Raw genomic sequence first — 25,709 nt, forward strand, 5'->3', positions numbered from 1 at the left:
GCACCACTACACATACGGTTGCCTTTGCCCACAACTTCAGCAGTTTGAACAAAACTGAGTTCTCGTATTTCCTCCATGAAAATTGAGTTGGCATTTCTAGTGGGAAAAAGAATGACGGTTTTGATGAAGTTTCACTCATCGAAATATTTACGTGGGTTTAGGGTTTGGAGACGGCAGCTAGGGCTAGGAATAATATCTCTATCTATATATCAGCTAGGGTTTGGATGCAGATCTCAGATCAGAGAAAAGATCAAAATTAATGTAGGAGTTTGAGGAGGTCAGGTAGCTATACTATAAGCGTCGCCACGTGGGTGAATATATACAATGGGAGCCACGTGGCCGGAGGGGGCTGACGGAGAAGTGGATCTCCCGGTGAGAATATCGGGGAGGTTCCCATGGTGTTGATTTATGTACGTGAATTTGGAGAGGGGTGAAGAGAGGTTTCAGAGGATGAATCAGAAGGAAAATGCAGGCAAAAAATGGAATGTGGCATTTACCGGAAAAAGAAGAAGAGAAGAGAGAAATGGGATGTGCTGCGTAGAAATAGGTCGGTCTCTATATCGGGGGCGTCCTACCGCGTTTCTATGACCGGCTCTTTTCCTAAAACTAATCGGTGGCACTCCATTGTTGACGGAGATATATTCATCTTATATAAATCCGGCCAGTTAGATTTCTTAGTTATATATGGAGTTAGAAAATATATAACACAAGCTTAAACCTAAACTCTGATTTTGAAATCACACTATAGCTGATCAGGTAACCTAGGCTGTTGCACTTCTCTCAAGGCCATAGTAACCTTCGAATCAAACAACTTTGTGCATGTCACAAACGCTTAGTTGAATGAGTCTCAATTTAGTCACTTTATTAGCACAATGTCTATTATTGTTCATGGGCGCGTTTACTAAAATGTAATGGAAATGAATCTATGGGGAGTTATTCTATTCCCCCTTCAACTTTGAGTTTACTAACGCTAGGAGGAATCAAATTTGTATTGATAATGTAATTTGTTGTTGTAATCAACTTCATCTCTAAACAAAGAAACGTGAATAATTCATTATCTCACCGATTTCTTCTCAATTCCATTAAGTATAATAAACGAGTAAAAACACTTCATGTGAAGACACAAAAAAATTCATTTATCTAGCTATTTACATCAAGATACGGTTCGCCATCGGATTAACTAGCTACCAATATCGAGTTTAGAGGCATAACCTTAGAACGTCCAATTCCAACCCATCAAAACCTCGGTTCTTGACGCCTACAAACCCGAACCTATTGGGTAACCCGGCCATGTTCGGGTTTCAGGCCCAAACTCATCAAGCCCGCCTTGGAAGTGAACTTTTTCCACATATGTAGGTGTGTCATGTGTGCTCACGAGACGCACATGAAGTCACCCACATGCTAATCTTACCCCATATCATTCTCTCAAACTAGTCATGGTGCCACACAGGTCACCATAGCATTGACACAAACACTCACACGAGCTATTCACTACTGTAAAACCACGGTGGCGCTTTTCGCCGGAAAAAAAACCCGACCCGAAATTCTCACCCGACTTCAATTCCTCACTCAAAATCTCACTCCCAAATTCCCAATTTCTTCCTGTACGAAATTCCCAGTAACTTATCTGAGATTCTGAGCATTTTCATTTCTCAGATTTGTACAGGAAATCTTGAAAAACCCAAAATTCAGAGGTACCCAGAAGCGTAATTCAACATGAGAAGCGCAGGGAAAGGTAGCCAGGATGAGGATGAGTACGAAGACGACGACTTTGGCTCCAAGAAAGATGGCCCTTCTTCCAATTCATCCAATCCCAATAGTAAAGGTACCATCTTTATCAATAAAGCTTGAGAATTTTGGGTTTCTTGGATCTAATTATGTGTTTAGCAATTGAAAATTGTTGTTGGTTTGCTTTGGAAGCTATTTGGGTTTGTTTTTAGCTATAGCTATAGTCTTATGCATTGGGTTTATGATTGGGGAAGCAGATGCTAAGAGCAATGATAAGGCTAGTGCTATAAGATCGAAGCATTCGGTGACGGAGCAGCGGAGAAGGAGCAAGATCAATGAGAGGTATGGTTTAGTAGTTCAGTAGCTAAAATGGTAGAGAAAGTTTGAGTCTTGTAATTTTTGTAGTGTTGATAGATGTTGAAGTTCTTGTGTTATGTTGTGTGATAGATATGTGGAATGGACGTTTGGATTTATGTTAAATGGATTTTTTCATGAGGGTTGAGGCTGGTTAGTTATTTTGTTTCAGATTCCAGATATTGAGAGATCTAATACCCCATAGTGAGCAAAAACGAGATACGGCATCGTTCTTGCTGGAGGTATGTATTTGTGTGGAAGAGTTGTGTAAAAGCTGAATACGATATGCTTTTGTTTATTGATTGTGTGTCTGTTTCTATTTTTTGGTCTGCAGGTGATCGAGTATGTGCAGTATTTACAGGAAAGGGTAAACAAGCATGAAGGTTCGTGCCAGGGGTGGAGTGCAGAGCCGACAAAGTTAATGCCATGGGTAATGTTCTGATTTCTGGATACTTGTGCTGTCCTAAAGTAGGGTTCTAGGGTTCGTCTGAATGCTTAAGAACATGTGTGTGTTAAATTGACTTGGCTATGTGCTGTCTGTAGGAATAGGATGGGATCTTTTAACCTCTTTGAATGCATGTTTGTGGCAGAAGAATGCAATGAGCCTAGCTTCTGATACGGCACTTGTATTCCTCTCAAACCTAAACCTTATTTTGACATGCTTATTCCCTGTGTGAAACAGAGAAATAGCCACTGGCGTGTTCAAAGTTTTGCTGGTCATCCTCAGCCGATAAAGAATGATATTGGTGTAATTTCACCATTTCCTGGAAAGTTTGACGAAAATAACATCTCTATTAACAGCACACAGAATCCAGTAGAATCTGAACCTAGCAGGGATGTTGCATCTAAAATCATGGATCAGCAAACTGAGATAGTGAATAAGGGACTTCCTCCACCTATGCATCTGCCAGAAAATCTGCTTCCCGCTGTCAGAAGTGATGGTATGCTTGCCCATCCTCTGCACGGACCAATTTCTGATGCTCAGTCAACTCAATGTCCCACTACCAGTGGTGATGCACTGAATCAACAGGAGCATCTGACTATCGAAGGTGGAACAATAAGCATATCAAGTGTTTACTCACAAGGGTGGGTTCTCTTACCAAATCTATATAAATCCTTCTTTGATAGGACTTTAAATAAAAACAAAAGGTTAGAGGTGTTTTATAGTGGAAATATTTGCCATCTATCCAGTCAGTATAGCCTAGTTTTTTACTGTTGAGACTCCACAGTCCCATATGTTTTTTTTTGGTTAACCATGCATTTTCTTGGTTAGGTATTTGCTTTTCTTGATTAGTTTGTAGTTGTTCAAGTTATAGCTAAGTTGAGTGGACTTCAGCTTGTGCCTTGTTTGGCCTCTGACTCTTTTGGTCATTATGCTCAGTGTAATGTCTGTATATATCAATTTTAAAGCAGTTTCCTACGGCTTAGGTCTTTTATTTTTAGCTCATAACAACCATGAAATTGATGATCTGCAGGTTATTGAACTCTCTGAGTCATGCACTGCAGACTGCAGGTGTAGATCTGTCACAGGCTAGCGTCTCAGTGCAGATTGATCTTGGTAATCGCACAAACCGAGGGCTGTCTGCTGGAACACCTGCTTCTAAGGTCTCTCTCTCTCTCTCTCTCTCTCTCTCTGACACACACACACACACACACACACTGACACAGAGGATTGCTGATCTCAAATCTTCTTAATCACTATCCAGGATCATGAGAATCCCCATTCGAGCAATCAAACAATGGCACATTTTAGGGATGCTGGCAGTGGAGATGATTCAGATCAAGCTCATAAGCGGCTGAAGTCATAAGATTTTACTCGGTATCCATTTCGTTCAGATTTTACTCTCACATTCTACTTTGGAAGTCTTAGTGCCATCTTCTGGTTAGTGTACATGCATTGTGTTGTTTTCTTTATACTATTCCTTGAACTCATATGTTGAGAACCATTTCCTTAATAATAGTTTTCTTTCAAGACTTGTGTTAGGGAAAGCCATTTCAGTTGTATCATACATATTTGTTTCTAATGGAGCCACTCAGGGCTGATCTATTGGTAATAATTGGTGTCTTGTGCATATATTTTCCAGCAAACTTTCATTACCATAATTTTCTTGTGCCTTGAGAAATAATATTAGTGGGCAAACGTCTAGAAATAACTGACTGTTGAGTTCGAAAGGCAGACTTATATTTACTTCCATAGTAATGGTGATGTCAAGTTACAGTGAATGCATTAGCTGCGGTAGGAACCTTTACATTTCTTTAAGTAATTCAACATCAAAAGTTCAAAACTTTGTGTACAAAAGAAAAGAAGAGAAAAGATTACCTTCTTCCACCCCAACCCAAAAAGAAGGGAAAACGAGAACAAAATTATTTCCCAGTGATTCTGTTGAAAGAACGGTGTCATCTGATGGAGTAGAGAAGTGGACTCTATTGGCCTGTGATAAAATTCCATTGATTGTAATGTGTGCATCACAGACTCTTTGGTTTTGTAGAAATTGGTGGCAAACATTCCTGTGGATTGTTATAGAAGTAATCCTCTTCCTTGGGTTTACCAGGAATCTCCAGCCTTCGAGTTGGGGTACCCATGCGATCGGCATGTCCTGTTTTAACTGCCTGGGAAAATTCATCCCAGCTCAGTCTTCCCTTCTTGTACTGGTCTATCAAATTCACTAGGAGCATTCTGTCCAGACGAATTGTTGTCCTGAATCCCAAATACCGTCTATGGCCTTCGACAACTCTTGCCATGTTTCCTCCATAAGTCGGAGCAAAGATATCACTTTCCAGTGATACTAGGTAATCCAGTGCAGCCATTTGGTTTGAATGGTTTCGGAAGGGCTCAAGCTCTGAGGCTTCCAGCAATGTTTCCTTCTTAACCTGATTCAAACAACATTAACAGTAAGCACCACGTATGATTGTAATTGAATAACTTGATTGTTTCTCAAGGTTGAGATGATAAACTTACTATGTGTGGAAAGGCTAATCTCAGGGATGCCATTCTTTTTTCTCCCCCATAGATATCACCAGCAGCTATGTATATTTGCATACTAGGATCAATGTCCAATGCCCTCAGTGCAAGAGCAGTCTCCTCAGGAGTTAATGGGCATTTCCCAGATTTCCTCTTCTTTCTGGAGTTAATTTCTTTCTCTTTCCACCATGGATAAGCATATCTGTTTGATACAATAACAACTTGAAGTCATGTTTTTATTCATAGTACCGCATAATATCGAAAACCTAGCAACAAGGTCTGTATATGAACTTAATCAGTATTACTCTTACCTCATCTTTGTCAATTCTTCAATTTCATCGTCATCGCAGCCTTCAGTACAACCTGAAAATGCTAGCATGTCCATTTCATATCTGAGATGGAGAACTAAGAATGGCCCCCTTTCTCTCATAAGCCTTACAATCTTTTTTCCCAGTTCCTCAATTGGGGGAGTGAACCTCAGGGCTTCATAGTTTGCCTTGCAGCGCATTTTCTGAACCTCTACAGGGATCCCATTATTGGCAAGTCTTGTATCAGTTTTAGTGAAATGCAGGACTTCATACTTCTTTATCCGAGGAAGAATCTGCTGGACACGCAAAAGTTAGTGATCATAACAATCTTGGCTGCACAAAATGGTAACAATATGACTTGAACGATACTAAATTAGGAATGCACCGGTTATATATAACCGTGATGATCCACAACATTCATCTGGAAACTATTTATAATCGGCATATACAACAGCTTTTCGCCAAGCATAGGTTGTCAAAGACGAACCGTGTTGTAATAAAACGTCATATTAGACCAACTAACAGGAGGCATGGAATAGAGGGAAGCCATCTCTATTCTTCTTCTCTGTTTCTGGGGCAGAACTTTCAATATCCGGACTTCATTGCTCAATGATGCTATGAAGTGATCGACGTCGAATATATCATCAAACTGACTGCATCCATGTGTGTGTTAGTATTAATCTTCAAGATATGATAAAAGTTCCAATTAAAAATTTTAGTTAATCAACAGACCTCTGATCATTCCAAAAGGAGGTTTTATCCAACTCAGGAACTATAAGCGTGACATTTAAAAACCTTGCAATAGCCACCATGTCACAAATCTGTACAGAACAGATTTTATGGTTAAATACAGAAGGCCAATGTGTTTTTGAAGCATGTAAAATCTGGAATCAGAGATGGTTACTTACCCCAGCTCGCATTTGATTCAATCCTCCATTGGATGAGACCATCAGAAATCCATTGTTCACGTAGTCCCCTTGAAAATGAGATGGTGAAGAAGAAGAGAAAGATATATGATGTTGTTGGTGATGATGATCAACGATATGATTATTGACAAGGAAAAACATTTGAAAGGCTTTTATGCAGAAGAGAAGAGTGATTATCGTGAGAAAAGAGAGGTACAATTTCGACATGCATATTGCTATATGCAGAATTGCACGCAAATATCTATGGTGCAACACGCAATTTTTTTTCGGACTCTGGCATTGAGTGTGGGAGTAAAGGCTCCCTCCCAACAGATCTATAGGCCTCCATTGCAAATGCATGTTTGCTCGAGAAAATTAGGAGGAATGGAATCGAAGCCTTCAAGTGGTTTTTTATTTACGAGGGATTGAGTTCCAAATTAGGTTGCCAATTTTAACTTCCTCATATCTTTTCTCATGGACATTGTGCTGGTTTATTAACAGAGATTTCTAATTTTAGGATAAAATTGTTTAGAACTAAGGATTAATCTGTTCTCTACTCGAAATAACTGTAACACATCACCAATAGTAGTTTGTTTCTTCAACTAACAACATGCTCCTTATTAATTCAACATAAGATGGGAAAATTAAGAGTAACATTGCAGTATGCATGCTTACTTTCAATATCGGCAGTACTGTTCAGTGGAGGAGCAAAATGTTGAGAAGAGCGAAATATAAGCATGCCTGGCTTCATTGCATCGCTGAACGTGGTGTACTGCACTGCGCAGGCGCATAGTAGCAACATGGTGGTGGCTGCAACTGCTAACAGTTTGAGTCTGCAGAATCGTGACTGCGAAATCAAGCTCGTTAACTTCTCTCCCTTGAATACTTTGATCCCTCCCATTATATCCTTCAAGTAGTTGTCCATATTCTTCTGATGCTTAACTTTGCTTCTCCATAGTTAGATCCTTCTAAATCAGCTTTAATTTTCTCCATCTTCACGCACAATAGCTAGTACGTATCTGCAGCTAGCTACCCAGCTTCTAAGTGAACATGTATTACATATATATGAGAAACAATAAGTTGATATTACAGAATTCTGGGGGTGGAATTTGACAGGCACCTGCTGAGATGGTTTTCCCAACCAGCTTTTTTTAGGGAATGTTAGACTAAAATTGTAAGAACTTTGCAGCCGGAACTTGTTGTCTGGTTTTATTATTAGACTTTTAGAGCCATAAATTGTACAATAAATTAGGAATCAAAGTCACATATCGTTGAGACTAGACCAGGGTTGGGTCATTAGCATTAATCAGGTCCTTTTTATGTGGCAACCATCATTAAAATACATCAGATAAACATCAAGACATAATTTTATGCAAAAAAATACATCAAGGTACGTATAATTCTAAATGGAGTGGCATTTATCATTTATATTGGGTATAGACGTTAATCGAATAATGCATTAAAATTTAAAATTTATCATAGATTCTGACTTGAATGCTCTATTCTTTATAACAAACTATGTAGACATTCATAATTTTAGACATAAATATAGATAACTATAGATTTTGACTTGTATACATGCCGTCGGCATCCGGCAAATACTGATCTTCGGTAAATAATTTAGACACATAGAACTATAGATTTCACCCCATTCACATTATGTGGCAGAAGAATAGAACGTTCAATTTTCAATGTGATCAGTCCCACTCTGATCAAGTGCCTATCACAACTATTAGTATGCATGATTGTGAACTCGAGGAGGATATATAGGTTCGGCACCCTTTGATTATATTGCATGGTCATTCAAGCAAAGTTCCCTTCACAAACAAAGAAAAGGAATAATGCAGACAAAGCCAAATTTAAAGTTGACAAAGGCAATTGCAAACGCGTATTAACATGGTAAATTAAATTAATGCATATATAATCACGCATAAATAGACTTTACAAAATTCCGTGTCGTGTTTGTGTACGTTGTATTAGTTTTACTTCGCTGGTTCATCATGAAATATATGTAACAACAAATTATTAAATTATATTTAACGTGGTGACGGAGAGTATTTTAAGCTGTCGCTGAAATCTAAAATGGGGTTGGAGTTGGAGACTCGTCTGGAGCCGATCTGAGTGCGTCTTCGACTACATTAGGGACCCTGACTTTTCCGACGAGAAAACCTAAACCTTTATGTTTGGTCATCTGAACAAACCCAAACTTTACCTTTCGTGAAGGTTGGGGATGCACCCTTAATTTGGAGGGGTAAGGATCAATTTTGGTGGTGTGGGACAATTCTCAAACTCTTTTAAGTACGTATGGCAGGTGAAACTGTTGGTAATTGTTGAATCATTGCATAAACCAATTGAAGTCTAAAGGGTTAAGACATTTAATTAGCAGAAGTTCCATTGTAACAGGGTTGGGGAAGTTTAGAGCAACACAAAAAAAAAAAGCTAAAATATTAATTATCATAAGTCGATGAGCCTATTTTTTTTTTGTTCCTATATAGAGTTGAGGTTGGAAACCACTACATGTGGTCAAGTTGGTAGAAAATTAGGTGTTGAACCACATTTAGGTTCGAATCTTGCCGATGCTGATGAGAGTTTAAATCATTTCCTCAAGTGATCCATCAAGTTTTAGAAGTGTAGATTGAACTTCACGATTTCAAAAACGTTCAGAAAGTATTCGGCGTGCGTTTAAGAAAAAATTATTTATCAATGTCTTGTGAGTTTCTAGAATGTGAGCCGAAATTCCAGCAATTGTGTTTTATAAACATGCGGCACTATATATGACGTACTGTATATAAGTTGGTGAGATGCAGTTTGGGACGTTACCTTTTGTTAGTAAATGAGTCATGTCGAATTAGAGGATCAACACTAAACCGCATAATGCACAATCACGCATATAGTGACCCACTTCAATTACGTGAAACCATTCTTTTTTTGTGTTTGTATCGTGCGTATGCTCGTGGCTTGTACAATTTTTCCAGCTCAAGGTAGCATTGGAGAGTTAAAAAAGAAAACATAATTATATTGATGCATAGATTATATATCTGCTGGATTGTTTGAGGAAACTGATCGAGACTGGTATCAGTTAATTACGTATATATAACATACTTTTAAGAGTGCAAAAGGAAAACATAGTTACATAGATGCATATATATTTGAGGAAACTGATGGAGACTTGTATCACAAGAATTACGTATAACATACTTTGATAGTGATCAACATTCTTAGGGTAAAAAGATCCATCATTAATCATTCTGTCTCATCATAGGCTATGTTTATACGACTAATCGATGATGCTCGTATCAGTCATATGAGAAGGAGCAAGATGGGAGTTTATTCACATCTTTGATTCTTTGGAATATTACTGACAAAAACAAATTTCCCAAAATCTGTTCATATAACGTTGTGTTTCATTGAATTAATATATTGCCTGTAGTAATTAATTTGCAGAACAAAATGCATGTAAGTTGTTGTAATCATACATACATATATATATATAGGGATATATATATATATATATATACACCTTTCATTTATAAATATTACAATGACTTGGAAACACTTCTCTGATTTGTCAAAAGAAGCACAAAATTACGAGCCAAAGAAATGAAAAATATATGTGAAAGACTGTGTAGGTACTAGGTACAGAGGTACTACTGTAATAGTTGATCATCATCTTCAGCCGGCATTGTTAAACACTCAGTTGGGTTTGTATAGAAGTAGTCCTCTAGTTTAGGTTTTCCTGGAACCTCCAATCTCCAAGTTGGGTTTCCCATACGGTCTGCATGAACAGTATTGACTCCGACGGCGAACTCGTTCCAGCTCAGGGTTCCATTGTTGTACTGGTCTATCAGATCCACCAGAGCCTTCCTGTCTAGAAGAATGGTTTTCTTGAATCCCAAGTATCTTCTATGGCCTTCAACTACTTTTGCCATGTTTCCTCCATATGTTGGGACAAAGATGTCACTTTCTATCGAGACGTAGTAGTCCAGAGCCGCCATCTGGTTCGAGTGGTTTTGGAGAGGAAGAAGATCTGATGCATCAACTAGTGTCTCCTTTCTCACCTGTTATATATATGTTTTAATCAATGTACAAGGTTCTTAAATTAGAATGTTGATCAAATTAATCTCAAATTTGTATACAATAATTTATTTACTAAAATGTAGTACTAGTGTAATTTTATAATTTTGGAGTGAAATAGTTAAAGTTCTTCATCAATTACCAAATTTGGAAAAGCTTCTTTGAGAGGTGCCAGTCTCCTCTCTGCCTTGTATATATCTCCAGCAGCAATATAGACTTGGATATTACGATCAATGCCTAGTGCTCTCAATGCTAGAGTAGTTTCTTCAGGTGTTAAAGGGCAAAGTCCATCCTTCCTCTTCTTCTCTGAATCAATCTCCTTTTCTTTCCACCATGGATAAGCATATCTTACAAGTAAAATAATCCACATCCAAACAGTTAATAGTTAAGTCTATCATAAATAATAATTAATAAAACCATTCACTGATGCTTTATGTGTGTACCTCATTTTCGTGGTCTCTTCAATCTCTTCTCGAGTGCAACCCTCAGTGCAACCAGAAAAGGCCACCATGTCCATTTCGTACCGGAGATGAAGAACCAAGAAAGGGCCTCTTTCGCGGAGGATATTAACGATTTTCTTGCCTAATGCCTCAATCACAGGAGAGAATCTCAGAGCCTGGTAGTTAGCACGGCAGCGAAGCTTCTGAACCTCTTCAGGGATGCCATTGTTGGCAAGCCTAGCATCTGTTTTTGTGAAGTGTACAACTTCGTATGTTTGTATGCGAGGAAGAATCTGATATTAATCAAGTACAAAAGTTCAATGAATCAATTCGAGACATTCATGATATGATTTTCTACGTTACATGCATGTAAAGGTAAGTAAAAATTGGATTGCTCAATTGAGTACGAACCGTGTTATAGTAGTAAGTCATGTTGGACCAACTAATCGGGGGCATGGAATAAAGGGACTCTAATTCCACTTTCTTCTTCTGCTTAGGAGGTAGTTCTCTCAAAATTTTGACCTCATCTCTCAACGAGGTAATGAAATAATCCACATCGAATATGTCTTCAAATTGACTGCATGATGCATCAAATATTTAGATGTATGGAAGTTACAGAAGAAGGGAGCAATGAGATCAATTAACCTGCTAAACAAGCCTTGGGCGCAGTTAAACTTACCTGCGGTCATTCCAGAAGGAGGTGTTATCCAACTCAGGAACTATAAGCGTGACGTTTAAGTATCTTGCAATTGCTACCATGTCACATATCTGCAATAATCAAGAACCACCATATATAACAGATCATAATTAACACACTTTTAATATTTTAAGAACATATATATGTAACTAAAAATTGTAAAATGAGCATTTACTTACACCAGATCGCATCTGATTTAGTCCTCCGTTGGATGAAACCATCAAATATCCATTGTTTTTGTAAATCCCTGGAGATGTATAACAATGGAAAAGTTCGTCAAGAAAATAAAAATGAAGATCACAAATATATGGCATTTATATGCTCATTTTAGCTGTGCACTCTTCTTAATTTTATTCATGCATGTTTGTAATTCATGATTGTGATAATAGTTGGTGCATTACTTTCATGGGGAAGAGAGAAGCTGGATATCAAGGTATCACCCAAACCCTTGATTTGCAATGCAATAGCCAGAAGTAGCAGCAATTTGGTGAGTCGAACCGCCCATAATTTCAACCGGGCGAGTCTTGCCCTAGCTATCACCAAACCTTTCAAGTACTTCTCGGTTTTGAGATTAGTCCCGTTCATCAAATCCTTCAACAGTTCAGCCTTCATTCCTCCAGCGTATTTCCAGTACTTGAGCTTACCACTAATGTAAGACTTCTCCTTCACCTCCTGCCCATATTCTGGCTCCTTCAGATCATCATCTTTTCCATCCATACTCAAAAACTAACTGGTTGTATGTGTGACAAAGAAAAGGAAAACCAGAAATGATGAAGATGAATTGTTCTACGTTTTGAGGAATGTATGCGAGTTCTCACATACAGGTTTGTTTGCCTTCGGTGCCACAAGGTTTTGGTTCTATTTATCGAGTAACTAAATGTAACCTTTACTCATCATTTTTCCGATCTTTATTGTTTTGCAACTTTTGCTTGAGGTTTTGAGGTCTAACAATAACTCCATGTTGACATCGAACCAAGAAATACATTCATGATTCATGAAACGAAAACCTGATAGTACAGAAATTAAAGGAACAGTGACCATTTTTAAGAAATAAGAATACAGATGATTTTTGAATGAAAACTAATTACTATTAAAAATTTATCGTCTTTCGTGATCAAACTTGTTTGCCCAATTTAAGACTGTAACTAACAGAAATCAATGTAGTCTTGTTAATGCATTGAACAGAATTGTGACAACCACTACTGTTGTGATCAAAATTAAAATGGGAACTCTGTTAATTATCATTGTTTTTAATTTCACACCAATCATTTCAAGGTTACGTTCAGCAATAATTCTCAATGTTGTTAATTTCATGCTCCAATCTTTTCAAGGTTACATTCGAGCAATCAAACCCATTTATACATACATTTCCATAACTCTGCAAGCATGTAAAACGTGGAATGGAACATTTGAGAGAGAGAGAAAGAGAGACATGAGAACATAATCAGAATGTTCCTTCAAGATTTCTACCTGAAGAAAAATGCATCTCTAGTCTTTACAAGTGGGTCAAGGATTCCAATCAAATAATAATGCCATGAATCCATTTGCAATGTCAGTGTTGCTACATTTAAATATATATGACTTTGCCAGTGATTCAGTGAACCTCCACAAACTTCATTGGAGGCGAGAGCCTCTTTCATGCTTCGACTGTGATATAAGCTTTTATCATCTCTGATGAAAACTTTGCTGGTGAATCTCTGAACGACTTCTCCTCAAGAGAAATCCAAGCAAAGGCTTGCACTAGGAACCCATACCATTCTATGTCAATCTGGTGCTGCTCTACCTGGTACAGAAGTGATCTCGTTTGTTGCGGATGTTAGTGAGATTAGTGAGTGTTGACTATTAGAATGGCCAAGTCCCAGCCTCTTTAGTGCCTTGTTCTGCAGACACCCAGCAGGCTTGCAAGAAGAACATTGTGTTCCTTCTTGGTACTCAAGTGAGTTCTATGGCTTCTTTCTTGTAAGACCGACTTCCATAATGAGTCTTATTTTTCATTCTTCAGCATCCCCATAGCTTTAATTAGGAAAGCATAATCATACGCAGTTTCCTCACTTTGAGCATAGCGTCCACCTTCGCCAAAGTGTCCTCCACCCATGTTTGTCTTCAGAATAACAGAAGAAGAACAATGAGGACATGTGCTATCTCGAATTTTGGCCACCCACTTGGCTGCTTCCCAAAACCCTACCCTGAGAATGCATAATAAATAAATAAAACTTAAGTATATAAATAAAGTCTAAGCAAGCAATCAACACATGTCGAAAAGCATAATATTTACCTGGAGTCGTGAAAGGACGCTCTAACAAGCATTGAAGGGTAGCAACTGCCTTGGGAGATATTATCATAAGGTGAATAACTCAAGATATTCTCAAATTGGGACTTTATCTGAGGATTGCCAAATTCTTCATAATCCAGAATCGTGAGAGGCAAACTGGGATCCATTAGAGTGTTGCATACGTCAAGGAATGGAACCTGATAAAGATAGAACTAAACATCAGTCTGTCTGAACAATGTGACAAATACAGTTATAATTCGAATTAGCGATGAACCCTGAAATGTTCATTTTTCTTCATACAAACAACATTGATGGTATATGAACATATGATTGGACACTTTACTTTAAAACACTCACCTTCAAAATAGCAGCACGAAATAGATCTGGATACATATTGATAGTTGCTCCAACAAGAAGACCTCCAGCACTACATCCAATAGCACCAAGCTGATCTCTATGTACATAACCCTCTTTAATCAGATAGTTGCCACATGATACAAAATCGTGAATCGAGTTCAGTTTATTAAACCGCCTCCCAGCTTCATGCCACGAAGAATCTCCACCGCTACCCCTGATGATACAACCACATCAAAATCTAACCAAGAAAACAAAACAAAACACAAGAAGCAAAAACAACACATTTAGTTCAGCTCAGAAAGTAGAATACATTTGATCAAGGGTTCTTAGTATGAAATCACTCATAGAACAATCCTGGCTAGCTAGAGCATAGTTATATACTTGTGTTTTAAATACACAACTGGCGTTACAGTAATGAGGACACAAAATATCACACAACACTGATAAAAGTTGGCAATATTTGAAACAAATAACATAAGTTCAGCATAACTCATATCAAGTAGGCCGAAATGTTGTACATTTATACGGTCAACTTAAGCCCAACCTGAAACTGTTAGCTCAAGTAAAGGGATCATAGTGGGAGGGAGAAACATCATCACTACATCAGTTCTGTCAAATGAATTTTTAATCAACCCAAAAAAGAAAATGTCCAAAAAAACCAACCTCACATCAGCAAATGCCACCACCCATCCCCGGTCAAGTAAGCTCAGCTGATCAGTGCACCAGCTTTTATCTAAAACCTCCCCATATGCTCCATATCCGTGTAGAAGCCCAGGGGACTGACCCTTTTTCCAGGCCGTATGAGAGTACAGTACGGTCAAAGGAACGCTAACACCATCATGGGAAACAACTTCCCTCCTTTCACAGCAGTATTCACCAGAAAAATCCTTCCATGTTTGTGATTCACTTATATGGACATTTCTATCCTTCTCATTTAGTTGAACAAGAGTTTGGTTCATATCTAGCTCATTGGCTGGTGGGCTTGTGCCACGAAAGCCAATCACTTCTTCTTGCTGCACAACTGAGAATCTCCGTGTTGGCATGTCATAGTCAATAACTACATCAGGCATCTGCACATTTCAAAGGAAAAGAGTCATACATGCAAGAAAGTCAAAATGAACTCTGGTTAACTGTATATCTGAAAGTAGCAGAGCAGATGTAAAGATGAACAGTTTACAGATTTTCCTGAATTACGAAAACAAACTTGAGCATAGACAGATTCAATAATATTGGGATTGGAGAACCCTATGTTGTGTAAGAATAAAATAGGGGAATAGTAAGTTGTATCTAATGGCAGCCTTTAAGCACTCGAGAACCAATATCCCTCCCCAACCTCCCCTCCCATGAATTGAACCTCTGCACTTATTCCCCAAGCAAACAAGTGGTACCACTAGGCTGAAAATCCAATGGTAATGTTTCCATATCAACTTAATGTAAAACTGTAGTTAAGACTGGTGTACAAGACTAAAACGCAGATTTCAGCCCTCAAGAGAGTTATTCTAATCATACATGGTTAAGTTTTATTCTGAAAAGTAAGAAATTTTCATAATCAAGCTTATGAAGTCATACCACAGGAGAAGAGAGCACCACACGGTATGATGAGTTCTGGAAGTCATGGTTTGAACCTGGAGCAACGGTACATGAATTTGAGGGCAGAGGGAAAAACCAAGGATTAAGATCTTCAATCTTCACTTGATGCTGCAAAGAAGTCGATGAGAAAGCATTTGTACAAGTCAGATCCCATATATAAAGGTAAACTCGAAGCACTGTTCTTTAAGACAATATATTAAAAAGGTCTTTAACATGACCTGAACAAGTATTTTAGCAAGCTTAGAGATGGGGAGAAACAAGCAGTTGTGAGACTAGATATCTTATGATCTAAAAGGTCTGTGAGACGATCTAAAAGATTGCACTTTGGGGCAATACTCTATTACATATATAAATTATATTAGATCCTTCGTATGCTTATCCGTAAACAAAAATGTCAATAACCAGAGAGATCAATACCTTACAATCAACAGCCATAGGCAGATCAATTGAACAAAAGATAGAGTAATCCTTCTTGTTAAGAGAAAGAACCAGATGCCCATTAAACATGTCCATGTCTTGAATGGTGAAGTCTTCACTTGGAAGGATGATATTCTAAAGAATAAAAACAGACAGTCATTATTAAGAAAAGACTAGAAACCATGAGAGATTTAGTTGTGAAAACTTAACATAAGATCATAAAAGGAAAATAACCATACGGTATATAAGATTCATGAGCAAGAAGAAAGTTGACCTGCCAATTAGATGACAGTATATCTTCAACGCTGCATGTAGCTAGGTAATAACCTTCACCTGACCACGCCTTGCTTTCATTTGAAGGAGCATTAGTAAGAACATAAAATGTTCCAAGATGATGTTCCAGAAAATACTGTACACCAGAAATGCGCTTCCACACTTTCTGCAAACCACCTAATGGGTTGGTAGAATCTATCAAATAAACCTGTACATTAAGCTACAAAATTAGCCTCTTAAAAAGTTAATGCACACTGCATTGAAAGGGGAAAAGAAGTTGAACTAGTAAAATTCCTTCCTCAGATGAAGTCCTTGAGTTTGAATTGACAGTTATGAACTTGCCATCTTTTGTGCTTGTTATGTCTACACAGAAGCTGGAATCATTTTCTGTAAACACAGTTATATTATCCATATCATCAGATCCTAGTTTTGAGCAGAGAACCCTGCCAAAAGGGAAAAACAAAATCAATGAAACAAATTGGTGAAACAAGATTCTCAGCCATTAGAAAAGAAGATACATTGCAGAGATAAAGCATGCCTGTAAGGTCGTTGATTCTCATCTGATAGTGTATAAAACAGAGTACTGCTATCCTCAGCCCAGGCCAAGCTAACAACACCATTAATTTGCACTTTAGGAATTATACATCCACGTCTTAGGTCCTTAATCTGAAGAATGAACTGTTCATTACCCTTGATATCAAGTGTGTACGCTAGGAAATGGTGGTCTGGTGAAATTCGACATGTACCAACATGCACGTAACCTACATAAAATATAAAACTACAATAAATCACTAATATGATGAAAAAAAATACTAGCTTAGAAATGACATAAAATGTGCCTAGTAATCACATGAGAAAGAAAGAAAGAAAGAAAGAAGCTTTCCATATTTCTTGGCAATTTCATTCCAATCAAGCAAAACTTCCTCCTTTCCAAATCCTCCTCTTGCATAATGAAGAAAACTCTTAATCCAACCATTCTTCCCAAGTTCTAATCTTCTACAAAGAACCGGGTATTCTTTCCCCTCCGGAATATATTGGTAATACAACCTGCTCAAGTTTCACAAAAAACTTTGACATCACTTTCAAATTTTACACATACTAACCACATCCTAAAAGCACAACCAAAACTCCCCCCTCCCACAAAATTTGAACTTTCCTTATCATGAAGTTTATAACTACCTCCAATCACTGCCCAATTCAGCCTATCCCAAACCGTTTCCAATTCAACTCCAATTCATGGAAGCTTTATCACACAATGTAGCATCACCTCTCTTTTTTTTGAGAATGAATGTAGCATCACCTCTAGAATGCAAAAAAGAAGCAGAATCAAACTCCTCCTTCCCAAAAAAAAATGCAAACTTTCTCATCAAGTTTGCAGCTTTTTCTTATTATCTCACAATGCATCATCACTAAACTGTTCTAAAACTTGAATGCAACATATATAAAATAAAAGGGTAATTCAGAAACCAAAAACTGAAGCAAACTGTGCAAAACTATGAAATGGGTAAGTGTTGAATGAGCAAACCAGGGTCCCCAAAGCTCAGGAGGAGTGGAAATCTTGGTGGGCATACGACTTGTCATCTCAGAGACGAGTGTACGTTGCAGGCCGCGACTGTCAGCCATGAAAGCATCGGCGTATGAGTTTTCGCGGCTGAGGTGGTCGGAGAGATCAGGGTCGTCGGTGTTGGACATCCAACGGTAGGGGTCTTGCCACGTTGTGCCGTGAGCCGAGACTGTGAAGGGTACTTTCTTTGGGACCGGCGGTGAGGAATGTAAAGTGGGGTGGTCTCTGCAGCAAAGAGTAGAGAAGAGGGAGGAGGATATGTTGGGGATTAAAGTAAAAGTGAGGGACTTTTGGAGGGAACACTTTTGGTTGAGGATGAAGGAAAGAAGCAGAGCCATTGGAGCCTCCAAAATGCAGGAGAACCGAACCACTTCCAGTCAGTTCCAGTTCTTTTACTTCAGTTTTGGGTAGACCCCACCAGCCCGTGAAGGCCCACGCCACGTAAAATACCGAGTTCCATCAAAGTAAAATACTGAGTTCCTTCAAAATGCTAAGCTCTCATGGGAATAGCCTGCTTATATAATGTTATGCTCTCATGAAAAAAGCCTGCTTTGGGTGTCTTGGGAACATTGAACATTTGGAGGTGGAACTGTGGAAGGTGATTATATTTAGGTGATGTAACTTGGTGCTGCAGGAAAACGCAGAGAGCTCCACCCCCTTTGGGAACCCTGACTCAAACTGCGAAGCTCTAAAGCAGCAATTTAGATATTGCAACCGAAAGCTCATATACAGGGAATTAAGTTGACAGTGTGGCTGGTATGCTTGCTAAAGATAGCATCAAAGGCAAATTAGAGGCAAAGTGATTCTAGATAGCCCTCCTGCTACATTGTGAAGAACCTCCTCGATGATTTCGCAACTACTGGTGTTACTGGAGCTATAGGCTCCCAGTCTCTCTTATTTAGTTTGTTTGTCTATCCACATGAGATTATGGCTTTCTGATAGGAAGAAACTATGCAGAAAAATGAACAAATTTACGGACCAGTATAGAAACTATATTCAACATAATCAGGTCAACTGTACACAAGCAGGCAGTCAGATCGACCCGTTTTTGGACATTAACGGGAATCACAAACTCTCCACCATCACTCTCTGGGACAAATATAACAAATGAATGACTTATAATTACCATCTCACTTCAAGTACTACAACGTAATCAACTCTACAGCTCCCAAAATAAATTTAAAAGAGATAAGATATTAGAGATAACGAAATAACAGCTCGGTGTTCTTCCTTTGCTGGGTAGTGGTTCCATGATTCATCCATTTGTTACAGAACCGTGTTTGTGTTCTGCTTCATAGTGTCTCTAGTAGCAACTTTAAGAAAAGCTGCAGATGTCATTTCTTCACTTGCTTTTCATCATCAACATCCTGCAGGGTTAAATAACTCTTATTATTTGCAGTGTACTTTATTTGTGGAACAAATCTTCCATGAACCAAAGATGGAAGGGTTTAGTACAAAAACTGACACATGTATGGAAGTCACAGGTTCTAGTAAAATCAACTGAGGAAAATACTGAATACATGAATCACAAGGTTAATGGTGCTTACCGAATCGCCAATCTTGTCAAAATCATCATCAAAATTGTCATTACCATCATCTGGAGATATAAAATTGTCAGCAAACAGATGGCAAAAAGTAAACAAAAATAAGGAGCAGAATTCTTTCAGAGCAGTTCAAGGAAAATTAAAAAAGGATTTTCTATCTCGTAGGACAATAAAGGGTTTCTATCTTGTACACTGTTTCACTGGGTAAAAAGAGGCCTTTAATCGAAGAAAAATACACCCAACTATGACTAATAATAAGTTACCGCAGTTGGGATTATCACAATTTCTAGCTACCTGCTTGTGCTTTCGAAATTTTCTTAGGTATAAGTAAAACTCAAGGGACTCTAACTGAGTACCACCCTTCCCTTCAAGGATTCAAATCTTTTACGAGATGGAAGACTATAAATCAATAAAAAAGAAATTTAGAGGAATAAGTGGGAAGGTATGTTCATGTTTGAGGTAAAACAGTGTGCAAGTTTATACACGGACTACACTATGATAGAACTTGACAGGTCAAAGGGAAAAGGAACTAGACCTTGACCCCCATCGCTGTCTTCAAGATCCCCCAAAAGGAATGAATCCAAGTCCTGCTCAGTTGATGAAGATTTGGAAGTCAAACTCTTGTTGTTTGTTTCACTTCCTTCTGCTTTGTCAGCCTCTCCAACCACAGGTGTTTGCTTCACTTTATCATCCTTCAATTTCTCTTCTTCCTTGAGCTTCAACTCTTCCATGTATCGCTTCTCATACCTGATCACAAGTTTACAGTCATTGAACGAAAAGATCTACCAATAAAGGCAAAAAAAAAAATTTATTTCAGATTAACAAATCCCTTCCTAGCAATAAGCATACTCATCCTCTAAAAACCCCACAAAAGAGCATCTTGACTAAAAGTTAGATGCTTGCTTGATTCTTATTCAATACTCATGTTCACTTAGCATGAAAGAAGCTACACACTTGCGTAAACCGTCAATTTAACTGAAATGAAGTGATACTTACGGAGCCACATGGCTGCTCACAAGGGTAAAATATATCTTCCAGAATCTTCTTTCTTTCATAACACGCGGGCACAGTTCATATCTTAACCTTGAAATCTCCTGCAACAAAGTAAACAGCAATCATCACAGAGCATCACTACACAGCACTTTTCAATCATACGCATGAAATGATGAAGAAAGGAATCTCTTGAGCATCAGAAACAAAACTTCAAGATACTAATTCCGTAATTCCATACAACAAAAGCATTAATCTCGAGGATCAACTAGCATTATGCATAGACATAAACACTTCAATTCAAAAAATAACGGTCAGTCTTTCAACAAATCATAGTTTACGTGACTATTATCGGAATCCGAATCGAAAACTGACCTTAACAGTGGTGAGAACCAGAGTAGCATGGCGCTCCTGCCACTCAGTCAGATCCTTCCTCACATTCGACGTCGTCGTCGGCACCTCATTAACCTCCTCCGCTTCATCTGAAACCAAATCCAGCAACGCACATTCCTGTTAAAACTCACTAATTACCGCTCAATTGACTTTTACTGAAACAGAGTAAATCACTCACCTTGGATCGGAAAATGCTTGAAGGTATCAGACGTCAGCCCCTTGACGAAGTCCCTCAGATCGTCGGAGACGCCGAACTTCTGAAGCTCCTCCGGCGACGGCTCAGCGGCGGAGGCGGAGGAAGCGGAGGAGTTGACGATGTTGGAGAGGTTAGGAGGAATGATCTCGGAGACGGAGAGGGACTTGATCTGATCGGCCTGCTTGAGGGCGGCGGTTTTGATCTCGTCGGCTTTCTTGGAGGCCTCGGCGGCGAACTCGCGGGAGCGTTTGGCGGTCTCGGAGACTAAGTCGGAGATTTTGGCGGAGGCGGAGGAGGTGGTGATGGTTTGGGATTTCTTGGCGGCTTCTTCCGCGAAGCTCTTGGCTCGCTTCCAGAGGTCTTCCATTGATTTGGTTTTTGATCGAATTTGGGTTTGGATTTGGATTTGGTGACTTTGTCTCAGTCCTACTTAGCTCAGAGAAACAGAGAGAGAGAGAGCGAGAGGAAGAGGACGCAGTGCTACGACGTCGTTGCGGTGCGATTTACTCTTATGAAAGCTCAGCATCCACGCGGTTGTTAATACGGCATGTCGTTAGTCTACATTAAATAATTTGACAGGTCGTTTTCTCCTATTATACTTCATCCAATTTTTTTTCTCCTAACATATCCATCTTTAATTTGAAGATTGATCTCTTAGAAAGGGAGACACTACCAAGCCATTTTCATTTATGTTCAAGCGGAAGAATCCTACTTAGAAAGTAGAGTGTAACACGTGAATACACGACATCATGTAGTTGACTAAGATTTATGATTTTATTAGATATATAGGCCGGGGGTCTCAATTTATGAATAGTCAAGATTGTACAATTTATTTACACGACGTATATAAGAGAATTCTTGAAAAGTGTATAATACATTAATACCTGAGTTTGCTTATGTGCTTATCAAACGATAAATGTTGAATGATACCTAACATATTAAATACAATAGACTGTAAAATTAACTTTTTTTTTTTTTTAGTACATTAACTTATTCAAGAATGAAAACTTAAGATTTAATCTAAGCTCTTGAACAACATAACTAACCTTAGTCATTGCGACAATGTCGCAAATGCTCGTGCAATTTCCTCAAGACCATTGAATATACAGACGATCGGTTGACGTTCATGAATTTCGTTAACTTATGATCGAGAACAACCATCTTGTACATATAAAACATTGTGATATAAAGAAAGAATGATATATTGTTATCAAATTTAGACTCTTTTCTCTAACCACTATCCACATATGTGATCAAACAAAGAACACATACGTGATCAGCAACACTTGGAACACTTTGTCCACGTATTTGACTCAATCATCACAAATTGGTTTTCATCAAATCTTCTTCCACAACTAAATTCCAATTTATAACAACGAGCTCGACTGCTCGAGTCATGTTTGATTTGCCACCTATCCCATATGTCCCAGAAATCGTTAGCTAGCTCTAACAGTAATGCAGAAATAATCATTCTCAATTAAACAGTTGAATAGCAAGAATTCACTTTACTTGATATTGGAGTGTACGTACTTACATATATAGTTATATGTTAACCAAAACAAAGGTAGTAGGACGTTTACTAGAGTGACTTCTCTTCTGTTTTTGTCATTGGTTTCTCTTCTAATCAAGCACCGTGAAATTTACTTAAAGAAATTAGGCACCATCTAGAAATAATTCTCGTCTAGAAACTCAAGAAAATAATCCCATCTTGTTTATCATGTTGTTGACTTCCTAGCTAAACAAGAACTGCAAAGAAACCATTACAATCAAAATCCTTTGCTTGTATTAAAGCACATTAATAGATGAATATAATGTACCACTCAATGCTCGATCAAATGGTCGTTGCCACCTAATGATAAGGTGAAACTGAATGTCGTCAGATCTATCTTCCGGCGGCAACATAGTTAGAGAGCTGGTTTATTAGACATTAGGATATGTAATCGGGTTACATGTCAAGTGTTTTTTCATTATGTCATCGCAATGTAAAAGCAAATGGAGCAGCCATCATAGCACTCTTTGCTAATTGGTGTCTGTCTGAGTACATGTTTGTTGTAGAGAATTTTGAATCTTTCAGGTTTTTGTAATCAGAGGTTTAGGCTTAATGTCCCCCTTTTGTATTTAATAGTTTCATTAATCAAGGCTTGAGAGCAGCCACACCACAAGCCCTTTATTCAAAAAAAAAAAAAAACAACATATATAAGAACTAACTCATGGTGCTACATCATTTACACCAATCATATAATTAAGTTACCACATAATCATAATGTGCGATTTACTTGTTCCCACAAATATGATTCATCTAACAACATGATAATTAAGAAAGCCAACTTCACATAATTTGGCCGACATCTCTCATTCAAATGTGTCAAGCTCGACCTTTGATCAAAAACCAAGTAAAAATTAATACTCGGAATTAACGCCCTCTTTAGGGCACCAGTAGCCATATGAAGGCATGCCTCCTTAATTTTTATCACTTAAGATCATGGTAGCTTAATTAGTTAATTAGTGTTGGTAAGTACATATGTAAATGTGAAAAATGTACCGTGGTATATAAATCGAGTCTACCAAGGATGATTGTCACCCACTCGTATTACAAAACAAATGTTGTTTACTATAATCAAGCATGTAATGTTGGGTTACACCTAATACTTATGATACAAAGTTATATTATATCATAAGCTCATAGATATTGAAAATGGAAATATAAGTACGTTGCAAGAGACCACGTTACGAAATGTTGGGGTTTGTAGCCCACATTTGACTACAAGCTAGTGAGCAAACACAACATAATTAAGAAGAAGCTTAAACCTAGTTAGTAGTAGTTAACCAATCAAATCTTGGGCTTTGCTCCCTAATGTCGGCCACAATAGAATCGATGGTTAACAAGACACATCCCTCATTTCCCTAATTACATTAAACATTACTTTTTGCAAATTTAACTAATAGTTTGTGTATCCGCAAAGCTTTTTCCTGTCTGTGTGCTACTTCCGATCCAGGCTAGAGACGAAACATGCATGTTTCATGGAGTTGCTGTTGTAACAGCAACGCCATTTGGTTTCAAGGACTTGTTGTGTATCGGGCGTCGTCTTCTCACTTGGGAATAGTCCATTGTGAAGAATACCGATGTGTCGTCGGCGTCGCCCTCTCGCCACTCCTGCCATGTCCCTGAACTACTGCTTCTGTGCATCACCTCTGCACCTTCTTCCTCTTCATGGATCAATGGCTTAGCACCTGATCAGTCATATAGATTAATTCGTTTTGATTAGATAATCACTCTTATTGATTTAGGTCAATGTGGATGTGACTGATATAAAAATATAAACCTCTTCTGTAGATCATTGACTAGATGACATTCTTAGTTACTTGGAAAAACTAATAAATTGACTACATAGAACTACACAAAAAAAGCAAGAGAGGGCAGTTGGCTAACTTCACAAAATTCAAAACGAATCCCTCTTAAACATGTTTGCATCATGAGAAAACATCATTAGAGATCATGAACAAGTTTTTTCAAATCTACGTACCAGTCGTACCTGCAGCTAGAACATTTTGCTTCTGCTGCTGTTTGTGATTAGGAGCTGAATCTTGGATTTCTTGTCCTACAACCTGTTTTTCATAACATAGAACGGAAACAGACTAGTTAATTAGGAAGTGATATACTAAGTTGAACCTGCTGAAAATCAATGACTAACTGATGAGAAAGACCGTTTGAGAGGCTATATATATAGTTGTTCTTACAGTAGCTTCTATTTCAGCGAGTCGAAGCTTTCTTGGCAATGCATGGAGCTGAAATGCTTGAACTTCTTTCTTGCCTGCTCAGAAATGAAACAGCGTAGTTAGTGTGACTTCCTTCATTTTCGTCTTTGAGAGAGAGAGAGAGAGAGAGAGAGAGAGAGATTACCAGCTAGTTCAGTCGATGGCTGGACTTGAATATGCAGAGAATAAGCACAAGCTGGTGTTAGCAAAGTAGAGAGAAGAATGCATAGCATAGTGACACTGGTGAAGAATACCAACTCCATACTATCTGAATTGTCTGAGATACTTGTGAATGACTAGAGTAGCTAGCTCTTCTCACTATTATAAGTACTTGGTAGTGACTGGAAACTCACAAAGAAAAGAGAGAGATGGGAGGAATACACAGAACACAAAACTTAGAGTTCCAAAACACTACAACTAGAGATGGAAATGTCTGGTATATATTAATTCTACATATGCTTTCCCATTTGAAGGGTTTCACACCATTTGGGTTGGTTTTGTCACCTTCTATATACTATCATGCAAGTAGGACCGTACCCTTGCTTTTTTATAACAACAATGTTTAATCACACATCTCCATCAGCCCAAAATGTTAATACCAGTTTTAGCTTCAACTACAGCACAGGCCTTTCTTGCCCATAAAGGAGAAAGTAAGATATTCCACTGCTTCCATATGACATGCTCTTGATTCTGTATATCACAATTCCAACTTCTGCATATATAGCTCAAAAGGTGCAAAGGCCACCTCTTATGTCAAATGAACCATACCAATGCAATTAGTAGGTTACATAAATTCTTTCCTCTTGAATGGGCTACCAGCCTCAGAGGATTGAATCAATAACATGGCCAGCTCAAGATTCAATTTCTAAATGTATGCAATGATGCCGAC

General features: G+C 38.3%; 6 protein-coding genes across 6 annotated transcripts; 1 reads left to right on the forward strand and 5 right to left on the reverse strand.

Moving 5' to 3' along the window:
- The first annotated feature begins 1,381 nt into the window (after positions 1–1,381).
- Positions 1,382–4,181, forward strand: LOC101298114 (transcription factor BIM2-like). The gene is made up of 7 exons (XM_004297147.1): positions 1,382–1,825; positions 1,986–2,070; positions 2,255–2,324; positions 2,417–2,512; positions 2,765–3,168; positions 3,558–3,687; positions 3,789–4,181. Exons 1-7 carry the CDS (start codon positions 1,717–1,719, stop codon positions 3,888–3,890), a joined length of 996 nt encoding a protein of 331 aa, XP_004297195.1. The 5' UTR covers positions 1,382–1,716; the 3' UTR covers positions 3,891–4,181.
- A 367-nt stretch (positions 4,182–4,548) lies between these two features.
- LOC101300532 (uncharacterized protein At1g04910-like) lies at positions 4,549–6,320 on the reverse strand. Its single transcript, XM_004298293.1, has 6 exons — positions 6,261–6,320; positions 6,085–6,173; positions 5,840–6,005; positions 5,356–5,645; positions 5,042–5,246; positions 4,549–4,953 (listed from the first exon to the last, which is right to left on the reverse strand). Exons 1-6 carry the CDS (start codon positions 6,300–6,302, stop codon positions 4,549–4,551), a joined length of 1,197 nt encoding a protein of 398 aa, XP_004298341.1. The 5' UTR covers positions 6,303–6,320.
- Positions 6,321–9,781: 3,461 nt separating this feature from the next.
- On the reverse strand, positions 9,782–11,707 carry LOC101298410 (uncharacterized protein At1g04910-like). The gene is made up of 6 exons (XM_004297148.1): positions 11,648–11,707; positions 11,451–11,539; positions 11,183–11,348; positions 10,775–11,064; positions 10,474–10,678; positions 9,782–10,315 (listed from the first exon to the last, which is right to left on the reverse strand). Exons 1-6 carry the CDS (start codon positions 11,687–11,689, stop codon positions 9,905–9,907), a joined length of 1,203 nt encoding a protein of 400 aa, XP_004297196.1. The 5' UTR covers positions 11,690–11,707; the 3' UTR covers positions 9,782–9,904.
- A 1,745-nt stretch (positions 11,708–13,452) lies between these two features.
- On the reverse strand, positions 13,453–18,279 carry LOC101300819 (protease 2-like). The gene is made up of 11 exons (XM_004298294.1): positions 17,903–18,279; positions 17,262–17,424; positions 16,916–17,139; positions 16,661–16,820; positions 16,379–16,585; positions 16,105–16,239; positions 15,667–15,795; positions 14,761–15,167; positions 14,098–14,311; positions 13,744–13,937; positions 13,453–13,654 (listed from the first exon to the last, which is right to left on the reverse strand). Exons 1-11 carry the CDS (start codon positions 18,277–18,279, stop codon positions 13,453–13,455), a joined length of 2,412 nt encoding a protein of 803 aa, XP_004298342.1.
- Positions 18,280–18,914: 635 nt separating this feature from the next.
- LOC101298699 lies at positions 18,915–21,557 on the reverse strand. Its single transcript, XM_004297149.1, has 6 exons — positions 21,047–21,557; positions 20,851–20,957; positions 20,482–20,579; positions 20,021–20,232; positions 19,489–19,538; positions 18,915–19,308 (listed from the first exon to the last, which is right to left on the reverse strand). The coding sequence occupies exons 1-6, from the start codon at positions 21,429–21,431 to the stop codon at positions 19,276–19,278; spliced, it is 885 nt and encodes a 294-aa protein (XP_004297197.1). The 5' UTR covers positions 21,432–21,557; the 3' UTR covers positions 18,915–19,275.
- A 2,461-nt stretch (positions 21,558–24,018) lies between these two features.
- LOC101298991 lies at positions 24,019–25,137 on the reverse strand. Its single transcript, XM_004297150.1, has 4 exons — positions 24,966–25,137; positions 24,803–24,876; positions 24,598–24,670; positions 24,019–24,295 (listed from the first exon to the last, which is right to left on the reverse strand). Exons 1-4 carry the CDS (start codon positions 25,081–25,083, stop codon positions 24,084–24,086), a joined length of 477 nt encoding a protein of 158 aa, XP_004297198.1. The 5' UTR covers positions 25,084–25,137; the 3' UTR covers positions 24,019–24,083.
- Between the last annotated feature and the right edge of the window lie 572 nt (positions 25,138–25,709).

The sequence above is a fragment of the Fragaria vesca genome, linkage group LG4 (assembly GCF_000184155.1).
Source record: "Fragaria vesca subsp. vesca linkage group LG4, FraVesHawaii_1.0, whole genome shotgun sequence".
NCBI classification, from domain to species: Eukaryota; Viridiplantae; Streptophyta; class Magnoliopsida; order Rosales; family Rosaceae; genus Fragaria; species Fragaria vesca.

Bases quoted from the DNA above. Each gene is read 5' to 3' on its own strand.
- LOC101298114 (XM_004297147.1), top strand. From the start codon at position 1,717: ATGAGAAGCGCAGGGAAAGGTAGCCAGGATGAGGATGAGTACGAAGAC. The intron at 1,826-1,985 runs GTACCATCTTTA...TTGGGGAAGCAG, and splicing joins ATCCAATCCCAATAGTAAAG to ATGCTAAGAGCAATGATAAG. The intron at 2,513-2,764 runs GTAATGTTCTGA...TGTGTGAAACAG, and splicing joins CGACAAAGTTAATGCCATGG to AGAAATAGCCACTGGCGTGT.
- LOC101300532 (XM_004298293.1), bottom strand. From the start codon at position 6,302: ATGGTCTCATCCAATGGAGGATTGAATCAAATGCGAGCTGGG. The intron at 5,247-5,355 runs GTAAGAGTAATA...TGTATCAAACAG, and splicing joins GAAGAATTGACAAAGATGAG to ATATGCTTATCCATGGTGGA. The intron at 4,954-5,041 runs GTAAGTTTATCA...TGTTTGAATCAG, and splicing joins GATTAGCCTTTCCACACATA to GTTAAGAAGGAAACATTGCT.
- LOC101298410 (XM_004297148.1), bottom strand. From the start codon at position 11,689: ATGGTTTCATCCAACGGAGGACTAAATCAGATGCGATCTGGT. The intron at 11,349-11,450 runs GTAAGTTTAACT...TGCATCATGCAG, and splicing joins TCCTTCTGGAATGACCGCAG to TCAATTTGAAGACATATTCG. The intron at 11,065-11,182 runs GTTCGTACTCAA...GATTAATATCAG, and splicing joins TGACTTACTACTATAACACG to ATTCTTCCTCGCATACAAAC.
- LOC101300819 (XM_004298294.1), bottom strand. From the start codon at position 18,279: ATGGCTCTGCTTCTTTCCTTCATCCTCAACCAAAAGTGTTCCCTCCAA. The intron at 17,140-17,261 runs GGAAAGCTTCTT...ATATTTTATGTA, and splicing joins ATGAAATTGCCAAGAAATAT to GGTTACGTGCATGTTGGTAC. The intron at 15,796-16,104 runs GTATTGATCTCT...ACTTCTTTGCAG, and splicing joins CTATGGCTGTTGATTGTAAG to CATCAAGTGAAGATTGAAGA.
- LOC101298699 (XM_004297149.1), bottom strand. From the start codon at position 21,431: ATGGAAGACCTCTGGAAGCGAGCCAAGAGCTTCGCGGAAGAAGCCGCC. The intron at 20,580-20,850 runs GTCAGTTTTCGA...ACTTTGTTGCAG, and splicing joins TGGTTCTCACCACTGTTAAG to GAGATTTCAAGGTTAAGATA. The intron at 19,309-19,488 runs GTAAGCACCATT...TTAACCCTGCAG, and splicing joins TTGACAAGATTGGCGATTCG to GATGTTGATGATGAAAAGCA.
- LOC101298991 (XM_004297150.1), bottom strand. From the start codon at position 25,083: ATGGAGTTGGTATTCTTCACCAGTGTCACTATGCTATGCATTCTTCTC. The intron at 24,877-24,965 runs GTAATCTCTCTC...ATTTCTGAGCAG, and splicing joins GCCATCGACTGAACTAGCTG to GCAAGAAAGAAGTTCAAGCA. The intron at 24,671-24,802 runs GTAAGAACAACT...TATGAAAAACAG, and splicing joins TCGCTGAAATAGAAGCTACT to GTTGTAGGACAAGAAATCCA.